General features: G+C 40.0%; 1 protein-coding gene across 4 annotated transcripts in view; it reads right to left on the bottom strand.

Moving 5' to 3' along the window:
• The window catches only part of RICTOR (RPTOR independent companion of MTOR complex 2), a 70,513-nt gene that overhangs the window by 47,974 nt on the left and 4,116 nt on the right, over positions 1–18,423 (bottom strand). For all 4 annotated transcript variants that reach the window (XM_035100375.2, XM_035100376.2, XM_035100377.2 and 1 more), the window contains exon 3: positions 8,198–8,295. In XM_035100375.2, coding sequence (XP_034956266.1) covers positions 8,198–8,295 — 98 coding nt within the window. The remainder of the gene's footprint in view (positions 1–8,197; positions 8,296–18,423) is intronic.

Raw genomic sequence — 18,423 nt, 5'->3', positions numbered from 1 at the left:
TATTTCATCCTACTATAAACACTTGGAAAAGGGGAAGTGGGATGTTGGTTTACAACAGCTGGGGGTGGGGGTGGGACTTCTTCAGCCTTAGGGTTGAATTCTATAGTGCCAATGGTGGGTGGGTCAGAGGGAATAAAACGTGGGAAGAATAATTTTAAGTCCTACCTTTCTATGGTAATCTACATTCCTGCCACAAAAAAGTCAGAGGTTTCTACAGACACCCCTCCATCAAGGCAAGCCAGAGGCATTATCACAGTTCAATGACACATTCCAGCTGGGCAAATGCACTCCTTGAAGGTGAGGCATCTGGCAAGGGGATGGGGGCATAAGACTGAGGAGAATCCCAAGGGTCAAACAGAGGCCAGGAATGCCACCTTCCACCCCCAGGCACGAGGTTCCCCTGTTAGAATATTGGGGTGTAAATCACCAATATTCTTACTATTGCCACTGGCTTCGGTAAAGAAGACAGCAAACAATCGTAGGTGCTAATCTACGTTTATTCAGAGAGTGTGGTTTAAGTGTGTTCGCCATCACTCTCCGTTCAGAAGTGAAAGTAGAAACAGAACAAAGAACATCACATGACAGGAGATCAAGTTACACAGTCTCCTGTGTGTGGGAAAGTTACAGCAATCATATAAAGTAAACAATTCAGCCACATGCCGCATCTGTGCCATGTATAGGATTTATGCTAACATCTCCCCTGAATCCTGAAATGGAAAAAGATGCAAATGTGAGAGCATCATTAAGAGAAGTAAACAAACAGTTGTCATAAACAAAATAAAACTTTCCTGCTGTGAAACTCTCTGAGACTGACTTTACCAGTTTTGGTTTCCAGGGGACCAGAGCAGTTGCTCTGTTGACAGAAACAGTGTTGCGTTTGACAACCTGTTGTTGTGGCTTAGCCTGTGTGACTGCTGCCTGTTTTGGAGTTCTCAGCACAGCTAAATTTGCAATTGCTGTGTTGGCAAACTCCTGAGAATACCTCTTGGGTCCTCTTCTAATCCTCTCAGACCTGCGTGAGAGGTGCAAATCCTGTTTACTGAGATTCTCCCCTTCAGGACTTTTGGGAGAACTCTTACCAATGGTAAACAGTGGATCTAGTGCTTCAAGCACTTTTTCATCATCCGATGAAGGTCTGTTAAAAACAGCATGAGTTCCTTTGTGTATGACTGTCTCCCCTGTGTCAGAGCTACTCGGGGTAGAGCCTTCAGCAAAGGAATCATTATCACTACAACTTGTGTCAGTGTAGGAATCATCAAAATCATTGGCACCTATGGGAAATTCATCAAGAACATATGTTTCTTGTGGCGTAGGAGTGTGTTCTACCTCTTGAGTAAGAATCACCTCATTGGAAGAAGACAACATAACTCTGTATTGACCTCCTTCAAAACCCAATAGAATGCCTTGGACTGGCTTGCCCTCAAGCGAAGCAACCCACATTTTGGTTCCAAAAACCTTAGTGTTGCTCACATCAGGCTTATGTTGGAACAGAATCTCATAAGGAGAACGCTTCTGTCCTTTAGGAACCTGTCTGAGCCACTGGTAAAGGAAAAATGAGATGCTTTCAGCCCACAGTTGTTCAGACAATCCTGAACTCAGCAGTTGCGCTTGCATGCCTGCTTCTAACTCAGTGTTAACCTTAACACATAAGCTTTTGTCCCAAGCTGCCTGGGTTTTGGCAAACTTGTGGTGAATGCCTTTGTCATCAAAAAAAGCTTGAAACTCCTGTGAAGTAAAAAGAGGAATGTCATTGGTCAATAAACATTCAATTTTACAACCATGTTTCAGTTCAACCTTAGCATGAAATTCAGAAAATTTCACAATAGCCTGCTGAGGCTTTTGCAGAGGATAAAACCATGTATATTTAGATAAGTGGTCAGTTATCAAAAGATAATATTTGGCCTTGCCAAGGGACTTCGGCATAGGACCAAAAACATGAGCAGAAACGATCTGGAAACAACGTGTTAGACCTTTCTTGCTTGGTTGCTTCTTTGCCACCTTAGGCTCCTCTGGACCTGTTAAACAATCATCAACAACATTAAAACATGCATCACTTTTATCATAAGATAATCTGAAAAGGTTATCTTTGTCTCTGTGTCCCATCAAAAGAACTTCTCCATCTTTAGAAATCACACAGGTGCCCCTGTGAAAACACAGCTCAAACCCCTTCTCATCAATTTGAGAAACACTGAAAAGGTTTTGCTTCAGCTCTGGAACAAGATACACATTACTGATACTCAAATTTAGAGATTTCAGAAAAATAGTTCCTTTTCCAATGGATTTCAAAGAATTGCCATCTGCCTGTGACACGATGGAGTCCAGCTTCTCGAAAGTCTGGAACAGTCTCTTGTCGTTCACCAGATGGTGCGAAGATCCCGAATCTATGATCAGATAAGACCCGTCGTCGTCTTGGTCGTGTGCCCAGGAATATTGCATAACTGGCATCTGACCACAGTTTTAAGGGCTTGTGCAGTCTCTGCAGATGCACCAGGTGAGGGTGAGTAGCGCTCCCCGTTGGCCTCCGCCTGTGCGCGGGTCCTGTCCTCCTCATTAAGCAATGAAGCATAAATTCCTGCTGCAGTCATTTGCTGAGGGTCTTGAGCCCCCAGCTGGGCTGCAATAGCATTATAGGACTTGGGAAGGCTATTTAGCACTGTAAAGCAATAAATGTCGTCATCCAAATTGACGTTTCTGTCAACTAGCTCCTGGCGTAGTTGACGCATCTGATGCAAATGGGCTCTCAAGTCTCCTCCCTCCTTCAGACGCAAATTAATTAATCTCTGAAAGAATAACATTGTTGATCCGGCGCGCAACCTAAGGTGCTCGTCCCGAAGATGAGTCCAAACATCATAAGCATTATCAATATTCCGAATATGAACCAGCTGTGATGGGTCCAAATGCAGAACTATTGTTGCCCTTGCCTGTGCGTTGCGATTCAACCACCTTTGGCCTGGCAAAACGGGCGGTGCGTTCTGAATCAACTCAATAAGTCCTTGCCGGATAAGAACACATTCCATTTTGACACTCCACGTTGCGTAATTTGAGTCATTTAACAGAGGACACAAACTCTTGGGTGTTTGATCTGAATCCCCGGCTTTAGCCATCTTGCTACTGTAAGCGTGCTGCTAGCTTCTGACTTCAAAGTACAAAGAAGCTGCAAATTAGGCTTTCGGCAGGCATCTGCAATTAAGCTGCCGCTTTAGAGGTTTTATTGCCGCTATAAATCAGTCCCGGTTACTCACTGCTCCATTGATAAGGAACGCAGACGTCCGTGCACTTCCTCCCCTGGAACGCAGGAACCGTGACTCCCAAGCAGGCGAAATTCCTCAGGATCAGCTGCTGCAGATTGAGGCCTGTTTACGTGCCTGTTTTCACGCTTTTCAGAGGTCCGAAGATCGGATCCAGAGCTCTGCCAGAGCTCTGCTACCACTGTTAGAATATTGGGGTGTAAATCACCAATATTCTTACTATTGCCACTGGCTTCGGTAAAGAAGACAGCAAACAATCGTAGGTGCTAATCTACGTTTATTCAGAGAGTGTGGTTTAAGTGTGTTCGCCATCACTCTCCGTTCAGAAGTGAAAGTAGAAACAGAACAAAGAACATCACATGACAGGAGATCAAGTTACACAGTCTCCTGTGTGTGGGAAAGTTACAGCAATCATATAAAGTAAACAATTCAGCCACATGCCGCATCTGTGCCATGTATAGGATTTATGCTAACATCCCCATCTCTATAGTTATAACCAGTAAATAACCAAAAAGGCAGTATGGTATCTTAAAAACCTATATGGTGAACTCACTGCTGCTTATTGACAATACTTAGCATGTACAATACATTCTGAGTAGTTGTTGGAAATACCAAAAATATTACTTTTAATATAGATTTTTTTTTTAGTGAGCTTCAGGTCTGAGTGGGGATTTGAACCCTGCTCTCCCAAGTGCTAGTCCAACACTCTACCATTTCGCCACACTGATATTGAAGCTACATATTTTAAGTGTGAAAACTTCCAGGATAACACCTAGCCATAGTTCAAGCTACAGGGCTGAGTCATTGCATAAACAGTGGCTTACAGTTAGAACTATCAGGCGTTACAGGGAAAAGAAAAAGGAGAAAAATTATCATTCCTTCTAACTGCACAGTTCCTGATCCCCTGCCAGACAGCAGAATAGCAAAACAGGGCCACCCGCAGACAAGGTAACAGGTTTCTTAAAGGACTCAGCATGTGCACAGATTATTATTATTATTATTATTATTATTATTTTGCAAATAAAAAACTAAAACACAGCCACAAAGAAACTGAAAAAACCCTTCCTGATGAAGGTGGTTTGTTGTGGTTTCCTTTTTCTGACAATGGGCATTTTTGAAAAAAAATCTGCTTTTAATGTAAATTGCCTCTGGCCATCCATAAATAGAATACAATAAACAAATGAGGAAGTACACAAATTTCTCCCCCAAACAGCATGAAGAATTAGGGATGCTCCCCATCTCCTCATGACACTTCACAGCATGGGAATGACCTCCAGCTTTCTGCCATTACGTCCATTTCCCCCCACCCCGTAACCCTTTTGGGAGAAAGGGAAGGCGAAGCTGCTTTCCCCAGGAGTCCTTATGAGGCTCCAAATTGTAGAGCTATAGGGGGACAATGATTTAACAAGATGATATAAGATGATATGTGTTTAATGTTTTTATTGTTGTGTATTTCTGGGTTTGTTATTTTTGATGTTTTGTTGTAATTTGTTATGTTTTTTAAATGCTATACAAAATTTAATAAAACAAATTTAAAAAAACAAAAACAAATTGTAGAGCTATACAGTCGTACCTCCGCTTACGTATCCCTCTGGATACGTAAACTTCGGGATGCGAACACGGCAAACCCGGAAGTATCTTTCTGGGTTTCGTCGCGTGCGTATGTGCAGAAGCGCTAAACCGCGTTGCACACGAGACGCTTTTAAAAAACTACAGAATCTTTATGAGCTGGGTCAAGGTCTATTACATTCAAGAGTTGCAGTATTTTTCAGCCAGCCCTCACCTCAACTTAGCAGGGTTTGCTATGACTTTTCCCATGACAAGCAATTCAGATCTTGTTCTAAGTTTCAAAATATATATTCAATATCAACAGTTATTTTAACTGAACGGGATTGGGTATGCTTTTCTGTTCAGACAAATAAAGTCTAAGTGGAGAAATTGTGAAAGCACTTCACAAAGCCCATCGCTTAATCTCAGGGTTGTGGGTTCAAGCCCCACGTTGGGCAAAAGATTCCTGCATTGCAGGGGGTTGGACTAGATGACCCTTGTGGTCCCTTCCAATTCTATGATACTGAATGAAATCACCAAGTCTGCATATGCAGTAGTACTAAATGTAATTAAGTTAGAACATGGCTGGTACTTTTCAAAAATGGTTAAGATTCTTGATCAACAGTGAGCTAAAAATTGTTAGCTTTCTTGATCAACAGTTTGCATGTAACACAAAGTCAAATGATGAGGAGATTAAATAATAGGACATATAGAGGCAAGGAACTGCAGTTGGCTATTTTTTAAGAAGCCATCATAGAAGAGGTCTATCAGATACAGCAAAACTTTCTAGACAAAGATTATACCACTTCAGGGGCCTGAAAAAAATGCTTACTACACAAAGGATAACACTAAATTGATTGCTGCTGTTCTTTACTAATTGCCTTCCACATATGCCCCTAATTTACAATATAATAAAAAGAGCTAAAACACAGTTACAAAAACAAAGGGCATTTAAAAACAGCACAAAACAGACACCCATGGCAGAGACCTACTCAAATAGCTGAGAAAGCTTGGTGGTACAAAAATGTCTTCAACTGTTTCCAGGAAGTGCAGATAGTGGGTGCCTGCCTTATTTCAAGAGGAATGCTGTTCCACAGAACAGGGGCAGCCACAATAAAAGCCCTGTTCCAATGTAGAAAAGGATGAGATCTACAACTATAAGTCAGTTTCATCAATATAGGCATGTAAGAAAATTGTGTAGGCTTATGGACCCCGGTTATTAAAAAGCATCAAGGCACAGCTGCTTGCCGGCTCCAGTTATTATGTACTACAGTAATACCTCGGGTTACGAACGCGATCCGTTCCGGATCGCAGTTCGTAACCCGAATAGTTCGTAACCCGAACGCGATGGGCGCCGCCATTTTGCGCATGCGCGATAGCGCACGCGCGGGCAGCGAAAACACTTCCGGGTTTGCGCAGTTTGTAACCCGAACTGTTCGCAAACCGAGGTGGTCGTAACCCGAGGTACGACTGTATTCTAATATACAAGAAACTGCCTGCGTAAAATAACTCAGCAAAAATTACTAAATTTTCAGAAGACGAACACTTTTTTTTTTTTAGGTACTCAACTGCTTGCTAGATATGTTGTCAAAATGAGCTAAAGCAATTCTACAAATATTATTTAAGTTCTGTTGGTCAGCAGTCAGCTATGCCTGTTACTTGATCCAGTGAAATCATGACAAGTGAGAGACACAAGTGTGTGACACTCACATGGTTTAGCGATCATATCACTAGTTCCCTCTGTCTTTCCCCTAAATAGAAGATTTAGTTATTGAGATATACGTCAAACCACTGGATCACGCAGAAACTCTAAAAAGCTAGAGGCCTGCATTCAGTGAAAGTGTCTGAGATTACTGTTTAAAAGGATAAAACTTCAAACTTTTCCCTTTCCACTATTTAAATGTAATTTCCAAAAATGTAGCTAGCACAATTACACTTGAGTGCCAAACTTCAATATTTCTGGTCTTAATGTGGTGCACATTACTTTATTTAATTCCATTTATGAATCTCTTCCCATGAAACATCTCAAAGCATTAACAAGACATATACAATACAGTCATACCTTGGAAGTCAAATGGAATCCGTTTTGTAAGTCTGTTTGACTTCCAAAACGTTCGGAAACCAAACCGTGGCTTCTGATTGGCTGTAGGAAGCTCCTTCAGCCAATCAGTAGCCGTGGAAGCCCCGTCGGATATTCGGCTTCCAAAAATAGTTTGCAAACCGGAACACTCACTTCCGGGTTTCGATCATTCAGGAGCCGATTTGTTCGGGAGCCAAGGCGTTTGAGATCCAAGGTACGACTGTGTATATATGCAGCTCAAATTCAGTGCAGGTACAGACTAGAATTAAAATGTCCACTTAAAAGGTTTGATGGAAAAGAAAGGACTTTGACAGGTATCAAACAGGCAATAGAGACAGTACTCATTTGATATGTAATGGGAGGAAGTTCCAAAGGGTAGATGCCACCCTGCTAAAGGCCCCATTCTGCCGCTGTTACATGTGCCACATAATACTCATTCTGCATTTTTAAGAAATTGATCTTTCAGTGTGGCAGCACCTACACTCTGAAACGCCCGGGCTATGGACATCAGGCAGGTACCTTCACTGTACAGTTTTCAGCGCTTGCTAAAAACATTTTTGCTTAGGCAAATCTACCCAGACATGTAGAAGAATGTTTATGTATGTTTTATTTATTTTTTAGCTTATTGCTGATTTTATTTTCTGAACATTTTAAATAATTGTTTTTACTGCTACTTTTATTGTTTTATTCTCTTTGTAAACAAACAAACAAACAAACCTCAAAGCAGTTTACAACCAATGAAATAAAATAAATAGATATCAATGGCAGTTCATTTATACAATCTCTATCCAAAATAATATTCCTAAAATCAGGTACTTCTGATGCACTGTACATATCTTTCAATATGCTTTTCTTTTGGTTATTTTGTTACACGTCTTACATATCCCTATTTCTATCTATATCCAAAATGACGAATATTTTTTCTGTCAAAGATACTTCAACCATTTCTTTCACTGGATAGAATTCTACTCAAGTAAATTATAATCAGAGCAGACCCACTGAAATTTAAAAAGATAGGTCCATGACTTTCAATGGACCTTGTCAGAGTAAAATGTAGCTGAATACCACCCACTGCATTAAAGTTCTGGCTCAAGTTCCTGTAGCACAAAGCTTGTGATGACCAAGTAAGCAATATTCAGCAAAACATTAATGAACTGATACAGTTTCCCTTCATCACTTTTATCATCCCATCACTACATCATTCACTCACAAGTTTTCCATACCATGATTATTTTTTATTTGCCAACTGAATCAATTGATTTGCCATGATGCAAAAACCAAACAAACCCATAAATGCTTTAACTATTATAAAAATTCTTACCTTAGTAAAGTTATTCAAGTGGCCTAGCTTTCTCATATTTGAAACCCCTTGCAATTTGGCCACATTTTGGAGAATCTCTCTCAGGTTATCAGAAGGGTCTACAAGAGAAAAAGTTTTGGTAGGCACAGATTAGAGAAGCAACAACTATACTACCTATCCTGTCTTTCTTTAATCAATTTCTGCTGCTAAGGAAGTTGTAAACATTTTGATAGCAGCAGGCTAATAGTTTAAAGACCAGGAGGGAAGTGAAGGCTAATTGAGATTTCTCTCTCAAAAAATGCAGGTCTCTGTTTCCCAAAGAGTGCTGCCTGGCCCAAATGAGGACGTACCCAAACCTAATTTGCAGAAAGTATCTGGATCATGCCCAAAGTTTCTTTGGTTGAGTTCCAAGGCCAAGGCTGAGTTCTAGCTAGAGCTCTCCAAAGCTGGAAGACCCACAATTTGGGAATTTACTAGCAATATAATTGTAAGCAACAAACATGGACTACCCAATATGTTAAACAGGCTTCACTATTGAAAGTGTCAAATGAAGCTTTTTTCAATTTGGTTGAAAATTTCATGAAGCAGCCTAACTAAGGTTCTGCTGAAGATTATACCTACTTAGTGAAGAATACTGGGGTCTATTTTCTAACATATCTCAACATGCACCTTTGTGAATGTTTGACGCCAGTTTAGGATTAGGGAGTTTATTCAACTTTAGGGGGGCTATTCTTTGTTTTATGAGTTTACACAATGTTTTTTGCTTCAAAGTGGTCAAATTAAAATTCTAAACAAACTTAAAAACTAAATAACTAGCTACTTTCCTTTTCTTTTTTTTAAACTACCCCTGGAATCAATTACTATGAAGCAGCACATATTTTAGTGGAAGAATTCAGGGTGATATCCAACATTTGTCATACTCAGATCAGACTCATTAAAATCAACGGACTTGTGTCAACTAGTTTTAGTAGTTCTACTATGAATATGCCTAAAGTTGTTCAAGAAGTGATGTAGCAAAAGCCATCAAATGCCACTACTGTAGTTGAAATTTCTTCAACAGCAAAGCAAAATATGGTGGTGGAGGAAATCATACTGTGGAGAAGGAATGGATTGTCACATATCGCATTTGAGAAGCTCAGGATTACCAGGGGGGACCATTCTAGAGAACATTTCATCCAGTTTCAAGATCAAGTAGTACAAACCACAAGTACAAGATTAAAGAGAATAGTTTGTTATAACCTTTAATTTCAAGGATATATAATAGATGGGAGCAAACTGCTTCCCTATAATTTAGCTTCGCTGAAAATATAATTTGACTGATTCCTATTCCTTTGTTTTGCGCTTTCAGCATAATATTGGTGACAGCTACCCTAGCTTTCAAAGCTTTGAGCTGTACAAGTGATTTGGTATTGCATCTCAAGTACCAAATCGTAGTGCCTCAAAGATTTCTCTAGAATGTTTGATTTCATGAATTAAAAAAACAAGATACTTCCTCATTAAGGTTCCTGAAAAGAAAAGAAAAACATTCTAACTTGGTCAAATGAGAATGTCAAGCAAAAACTAAGGATGTTCTCCTTCTCTGGGTAAGTAATAAACACTCTTAACACAAAAATCATTGGGGGGAAAACCTTTCAAAGTATATGTGGCATGTTATGGTGAGGTCTGGCATACCTCAGTAATGAAGTCTGCCCCCACAGCTTTTGCAAAAAAAGTAAAAAAGTAAAACCAATCACAGCAAATTCATATCCCACCATGAGCACATCCTGGAGAAAAACAAGTTCCAGCTTGCATGTAAAAGCAAGACGTTATTTTCCAATTCTAACCTGAAGAGATGGCAAATCAAATTCATACAAGAATGTTAATGCTTGTACGTTACTCCCTTTCATTATAAAGACTCATAACTAGAAATGGCAGAGCACATACTTTCCACGCAGAAGGCCCTATGTTCAATCCCTGTTATTTCCAGTCAAAAGGGTCAGGCAAATGGAAAGACTTTATCCGAAGACCCTGGAGAACCACTTGTCGTGGAGAACTGTTGTGGCATCTGAGAGATGATGGACAGGTAATATGGCTATTTATCACATTTTTAGGAATAATCATTAGCTGATGGGACCTGGAGTCCAAAAAACTCAGAAGGTTCCCTACCACTGCCCTAAACCACAGTTAAGAGTAGACTAACCACAGTTTTTCAGGTAGTAATTATGTCCTAAACAGCAGTTAGTTGAAAAAGGAAGTGAAAACTACTAATCTCCTCCTCATGACTGCAGCAGGATGGAGTGTGGAGCTCTTAAGCCTGAGATCAGGGAAGATGGGAGTTGTAGTCCAACAACATCTGGGGACTCAAGGTTGAGAAAGGCTGCTCCAATGATATCCTCTATACACATTTTTTAAAAATAATCGAGGCACTATACACACTTTTCAGCTACATTTTGCAATATATTTGCAAAAGCATAGAACTTGTGGTTCTTGAAGCTATTTTCTCATAAACTAGAACTATTAAAGATATTAAATACAAATATATTTGAATTTAATAAAAGACTTTTCACATGCACAATAAACTTTTTTTTAATTTTGCTGCAGTAGTACAACCTCCCCAGATTCCTATCAAACACTATTGCTATTTTCCCATCCCACAATGCCCTCTTCTACTTTCATTAATAAATTCCAATTATAGATTGCTACTCTCTTGTACGTATTCCACAACATCTTCCAGACAGTGGTACAGTGCATGTGTGTAACATGTATCAATATGTATATGAGTATGTATACAGAAGAGAAAGAATATATATACAGTATTTGATTTTTAAAGCCTGTTATGAAATGGACCTGGATTCCTGGTTTCAGTTTGTGCTGAACCAGGACTGGCCACTTCAACACACTTATGTGAGCAAATTCTCCTGTGATTAATCATGGTCTCCAGCTGTAAACTGCTACTCACTCTTCCTTCTAATTCACATCCTGCTTTTTAAAATATATAATCTATTTCAGATTGCAAAGAATCCTGAAACACGCACTGGTTGTATTTCAAAAATTACACAAAAAAGAGTGCAGTCACATTTTCAAAAATTTCCCCACAAGCTCTGAAAATCCAGAATTTTTCAACAACAACCAAAGTAAGAGTTACACAGTATTAAATATTTGTAGTTGGTTGTTTGGTTGTATGCCTAAGTTGCTTATTATCAGTCCTGCTATGCCACAAAAGTTACACAACTTAGAAGAAAAGTAGAACAAGCCATTTATATGGTATGAAAGCTTTAAATGTTGAGAGGTGGTGAAAAAAGGAGTTTGAAAAATATTTGGTATTGAGCAAAACCACTACTGTATCAATTAGGGAAACCACCATTGAATTTTAAATAAGCTTTCAAGTTAAATATGCCTAAATTTTAAAGAAAGTTGAAGCTTTATAAAATTGAGTTAGGAGTCAGAGTAGCACTTATCTGCAAACTCCTTCTGGTGGAATTCAAAATTACTTGCACATTTATGCTGAAATTCATATAAGTAGCACGTATCTAGTAATTAACAATGGATACTGATAAATAACAAGTCTCTTTTCCATTTATTATTTAACATCATTAATTCGGTTAATTATTAAAAAATTCCTTCTGGTTAAGTATGGAATTCAAGCTTCTAACATCTTACAGAAAGAGCAGCGGGTCTTGGAGATGCTAACCAATTGCTAGAGGGGTGTAGACTCCTTTCTAACTTCTGAAACTACTCTGGTGTGTATATTGAGGGCACGTGAAGAGAATTGGTGTTGCCTCTTCCAACAGACAACTCCCTCACAAAATAGGCAATTGCACACTTACCAGCTTAGCTATTAAGTGTTGTAGGCCAGTAGCATAGATATTTATGGCATGCAATGCAGCCAAAAGTTCTAAGCCAGAAGTGGAGAACCACTTTCAGTTTTTCTGGGCAGTCTTTCAGATATTTGGGTCTAAATTTGTTGTTTAGTCGTTTAGTCGTGTCCGACTCTTCGTGACCCCATGGACCAGAGCAGCTTGGTCAAACTCATGTTCATAGCTTCGAGAACACTGTCCAACCATCTCGTTCTCTGTCGTCCCCTTCTCCTAGTGCCCTCCATCCTTCCCAACATCAGGGTCTTTTCCAGGGAGTCTTCTCTTCTCATGAGGTGGCCAAAGTATTGGAGCCTCAGCGTCAGGATCTGTCCTTCCAGTGAGCACCCAGGGCTGATTTCCTTAAGAATGGATAGGTTTGATCTTCTTGCAGTCCATGGGACTCTCAAGAGTCTCCTCCAGCACCATCAATTCTTCGGCGATCAGCCTTCTTTATGGTCCAGCTCTCACTTCCATACATCACTACTGGGAAAACCATAGCTTTAACTATACGAACCTTTGTCGGCAAGGCGATGTCTCTGCTTTTTAAGATGCTGTCTAGGTTTGTCATTGCTTTTCTCCCAAGAAGCTGGTGTCTTTTAGTTTCATGACTGCTGTCACCATCTGCAGTGATCATGGAACCCAAGAAAGTAAAATCTCCCACTGCCTTCATTTCTTCCCCTTCTATTTGCCAGGAGGTGACGGGACCAGTGCCCATGATCTTGGTTTTTTTGATGTTGAGCTTCAGACCATATTTTGCGCTCTCCTCTTTCACCCTCATTAAAAGGTTCTTTAATTCCTCCTCGCTTTCTGCCATCAAGGTTGTGTCATCAGCATATCTGAGGTTGTTGATATTTCTTCCAGCAATCTTAATTCCGGCTTGGGATTCATCCAGTCCAGCCTTGCGCATGATGAATTCTGCATATAAGTTAAATAAGCAGGGAGACAATATACAGCCTTGTCATACTCCTTTCCCAATTTTGAACCAATCAGTTATTCCATATCCAGTTCTAACTAGCTTCTTGTCACATAGAGATTTCTCAGGAGACAGATGAGGTGATCAGGCACTCCCATTTCTTTAAGAACTTGCCATAGTTTGCTGTGGTCGACACAGTCAAATGCTTTTGCGTAGTCAATGAAGCAGAAGTAAATGTTTTTCTGGAACTCTCTAGCTTTCTCCATAATCCAGCGCATGTTTGCAATTTGGTCTTTGGTTCCTCTGCCCCTTCGAAATCCAGCTTGCACTTCTGGGAGTTCTCGGTCCACATACTGCTTAAGCCTGCCTTGTAGAATTTTAAGCATAAACTTGCTAGCGTGTGAAATGAGCGCAATTGTGCGGTAGTTGGAGCATTCTTTGGCACTGCCCTTCTTTGGGATTGGGATGTAGACTGATCTTCTCTAATCCCCTGGTCACTGCTGAGTTTTCCAAACTTGCTGGCATATTGAGTGTAGCACCTTAACAGCATCATCTTTTAAAAAATTTAATAGTTCAGCTGGAATATCGTCACTTCCACTGGCCTTGTTATTAGCAGTGCTTTCTAGGGCCCATTTGACTTCACTCTCCAGGATGTCTGGCTCAAGGTCAGCAACCACACTACCTGGGGTGTACGATACATCCATATCTTTCTGGTATAATTCCTCTGTGTATTCTTGCCACCTCTTCTTGATGTCTTCTGCTTCTGTTAGGTCCTTTCCACTTTTGTCCTTTATTATGGTAATCTTTGTACGAAATGTTCCTTTCATATCTCCAATTTTCTTGAACAGATCTCTGGTTTTTCCCATTCTGTTGTTTTCCTCTATTTCTTTGCATTGCTCGTTTAAGAAAGCCCTCTTGTCTCTCCTTGCTATTTTTTGGAAATCTGCATTCAATTTCCTGTATCTTTCACTATCTCCATCGCATTTTGCTTGCCTTCTCTCTCCCGCTATTTGTAAGGCCTCGTTGGACAGCCACTTTGCTTTCTTGCATTTCCTTTTCATTGGGATGGTTTTTGTTGCTGCCTCCTGTATAATGTTACGAGCCTCCATCCATAGTTCTTCAGGCACTCTGTCCACCAAATCTAAATCCTTAAACCTGTTCCTCACTTCCACTGTGTATTCATAAGGGATTTGATTTAGATTGTGTTTTACTGGCCCAGTGGTTTTTCCTACTTTCTTCAGTTTAAACTGGAATTTTGCTATAAGAAGCTGGTGATCTGAGCCACAGTCAGCTCCAGGTCTTGTTTTTTTGCTGACTGTATAGAGCTTCTCCATCTTTGGCTGCAGAGAATATAGGAATCAATCTGATTTCGATGCTGCCCATCTGGTGATGTCCATGTGTAGAGTTGTCTCTTGTGTTGTTGGAAAAGAGTGTTTGTGATGACCAGCTTGTTCTCTTGACAGAACTCTATTAGCCTTTGCCCTGCTTCATTTTGAACTCCAAGGCCAAACTTGCCAGTTGTTCCTTTTATCTCTTGATTCCCTACTTTAGCATTCCAATCCCCTATAATGACAAGAACATCCTTATTTGGTGTCATTTCTAGAAGGTGTTGTAAGTCTTCATAGAATTGTTCAATTTCACTTTCTTCAGCACTGGTAGTTGGTGCATAAACTTGGATTACTGTGATGTTAAAAGGTCTGCCTTGGATTCGTATCGAGATCATTCTATCATTTTTGAGATTGCATCCCAGTACAGTTTTCGCCACTCTTTTGTTGACTATGAGGGCCACTCCCTTTCTTCTACGGGATTCTTGGCCCACAGTAGTAGATATGATGGTCATCCGAACTGAATTCGCCCATTCCCGTCCATTTTAGTTCACTGATGCCCAGGATGTCAATATTTATTCTTGCCATCTCCTTTGACCACCTCCAGCTTACCAAGGTTCATGGTTCTTACATTGCAGGTTCCTATGCAATATTTTTCTTTACAGCATTGGACTTTCCTTTCACTTCCAGGCATATCCGCAACTGAGCGACCTTTCGGTTTTGGCCCAGCCGCTTCATCAGCTCTGAATCTACTTGTACTTGTCCTCCGCTCTTCCTCAGTAGCAATTGGGACGCCTTCCGACCTGAGGGGCTCATCTTCCAGCGTCATAACTTTTATATGCCTGTTGTCTTTGTCCATGGAGTTTTCTTGGCAGGGATACTGGAGTGGCTTGCCAGTTCCTTCTCCAGGTGAATCACGTTTAGTCAAAACTCTCCACTATGACCTGTCCGTCTTGGGTGGCCCTGCACAGCATAGCTCATAGTTTCTCTGAGTTATTCAAGCCCCTTCGCCACGACAAGGCAGTGATCCATGATCCATGGATCCAGTGATCCATGAAGGAGGCCTAAATAGCTTAGGTCTTTAAACACTAATGTGAGCATCGTGAATTGGGCCCAGATACAAGCTGGATACCAGTGCAGATATTTAAAAACGGGGGTTATATGAATTCAAAATAGAACCCTGGTTAGTAATCTGGCTGCTGCACTTTGGATCAGTTGAAATTTCCCAATAGTCTTCAAGGGTAGTCCCACGTAGATCACATGGCAATAGACCAGTCTGGAAGTTACCAGAATGTGGAATACAGCAGCCAAGCCATCTTGCTCCAAAATAAGCCACAGCTGGCAAACCAGCCAAAGCTGGAAATAAACACTGCTAGCCACCAAGCCTCCCTGAGCCTCCAGTGACAGCTTTGGATCCAAGAAAACCCTCAAACTACAGACCTGCTCCTTCCCAGGAAATGCAAACACAGCCAGAACATGAAGTCTTCCCACTTCCTAGACTCAATAACTCAGGACACATATCTCAGGATTCAGCTTCAATTTACTTCATATCAGTGTTAAAAATGTGAACTGTATTATGCAAAACAGTTATTTTCAAATGCTGGCCAAAGACCCAGCAAAGCTGACATGTTGTTTGCTTCAGGTGAAAGGAGTAGAAAGGCATGGAAAAGGGGAAGTCTTCCACATCATGATATGTCTTCTCTAATAAAGAATTTGAGAACAAATGCTACTAAATATGAAACTGAGACAAATAACACTTGAAATAGTCTCAGATATTCAAAATTATATCACTATAGTCATCAGTTCACATATTCTGGCTTGCTGAGAACATTCTCCAGGTTTCCCAGCATGCACACAGGATTCCAGACAGTAGGGGACCACATAAAGTAAAAACAAAATAAAAAAATCCTTCCAGTAGCACCTTAGAGACCAACTAAGTTTGTAATAGGTATGAGCTTTCGTGTGCATGCACACTTCTTCAGATACACTTCAGTGTGAAGAAGTGTGCATGCACACGAAAGCTCATACCTATGACAAACTTAGTTGGTCTCTAAGGTGCTACTAGAAGGATTTTTTTATTTTGTTTTGACTGCATCAGACCAACACGGCTACCTACCTGTAACACATAAAGTAAGATAGACATCCCTATTCACCCCAGTTTTCTGTGAGGCACAAAGAACTGGAAGGAAGAGAGATATTTCAGTCTGCTGTCAGAAAGAGATTCCAGGACTCTGAAGGCAACCACATTTGTAGAATCCTTCCCATAGTTCCTTTGGGTTTTTGTTTCTAACAGGATATTTCACAACATAAAACAATAGTTCATTTGCAACATAGCATAATGTAATCCATCAAGAAAGTTCTGAACTTTGAGAAGCTTAAGAGGCATTCAACACACACTGAAATAAACAGGATTTTACATATTTTTAACCTATGATGCCAGACTGTAGACATTCGTGATTATATTTGGACAAGGTACCTACTAAACATCTGATGTGACAGATATCCAAGTGATATATACACAAATAGTGAAATCCTACATATTTCAGTATCAATCATCCATGTTCACGAATCAAGGATGTTGCTTGATAAACTCAACAACAAAAATGATCTAGTGTTAACCATAAACCAAACTAAGCCAATCCAAGAGGTTAAATTAAAAAGTATAAAATAACATGATTTAATAAACTAAATTAATGGTGGGGGACCTGTGGTACTCCATATAGATAGATAATTTATTACTGTTTGAGACCAGCATATAAAACACACTTGAGGGTACAATCCCAGAGGGAACACAAACATTTAAAACATTGAACAACAGTAAACTTAAAATTTATAAATGTGATAAGCGTACAGTATAGACACTAAAAACTTTGAGATAAAGGTAAAGGTAAAGGGACCCCTGATCATTAGCACATGGAAATGCCGTTTACCTTCCCGCTGTAGCGGTTCCTATTTATCTACTTGCATTTTGACGTGCTTTCGAACTGCTAGGTTGGCAGGAGCTGGGACCAAGCAACGGGAGCTCACCCCGTCACAGGGATTCGAACCGCCGACCTTCTGATCAGCAAGCCCTAGGCTCAGTGGTTTATCCACAGCGCCACCGCAAAGACATGACCCAGAATCACCCGAGGGACTGAATTTGGGGATTTTCTTGATGAACTAGTTTGGGGTGGTGGTCTGCACTTACAGATCTGTACACAGAATCTGGCGACCATCTGGGTACTCCATATCTGTAACCATCCCTAACCACTGGCCATGCTGGCTGGAGCTGATGAGAGTTGGAGTCCAACATCTCGAGGGCCACAGATGTCCTACTTTTGAAATAAGTATCCATACCTAATCAAAATGTTAGGGTTTTATAATATCCTGCCCTGCAGGTAGAAATTTATATTTAAATTGTACAGTTTCCCACTAATGACCTTTGGAGGTTGAAATGTGTTGAAGCCTTTGGTATCTCTTTATATACATATTACAAGGTTCATCTATGTTATTTATCATCTGTTGTATACAATTAGGTGTTTTGGTTCAGTGTGTTTGTCTAATTAAATAACATTCTATTTCAGCATTCTTTTTTAAAAAAAAATTAAAAACTTTTATTTATTCTTCTGAAAAACATTACATAATAAATCATCGTACAGAACATAGACATAGAATAATACGAAGTAAACTCAAAGAAAAATGAAAAGCAAACTTTCACAAATGTCTACATAAAATAGAATCTGAAATAATGTATAAATAATGTATAAAAGAAAAAGAAAAAAATGCTGGACATCTGCAAAAATCAGCATATCAAAGCAAAAAGAACACTCAGACAAACAAAATTGAGATAGAGAAACAAAAAAGAAAAAGAAAAATTAGAAAATTAAAAAAGAAAAAAGCATTCTTGATACAATTATCCATTTATACTGTGATGTTTTGCGGTTAAGAGCAGGGATCCTCAATTCTTCTAAAAACTGTTTTAAGCTTTTGGGATGTTGAATAAAAATGGGCAGTTTGGAGCTTGCTTACACATTCAGTATTCAGAGGTGGTTATCCCAAACTTTCACTCTTGTCACTTCCAGCTCCTCTCCCCTTCCTTGACTATTTCTCAGTCATTCAAAAGTTATTGTGTTTCTTTCAAGCAGGGCTGGAAAACATTTGATCCACCAAGACAATCGTAGCTCACCAGTCAGG

This window comes from Zootoca vivipara, chromosome 11 (assembly GCF_963506605.1).
Source record: "Zootoca vivipara chromosome 11, rZooViv1.1, whole genome shotgun sequence".
NCBI classification, from domain to species: domain Eukaryota; kingdom Metazoa; phylum Chordata; class Lepidosauria; order Squamata; family Lacertidae; genus Zootoca; species Zootoca vivipara.
The sequence above is the reverse complement of the archived record's forward strand: the minus strand, read 5'-3'. Positions and strand labels throughout refer to the sequence as shown.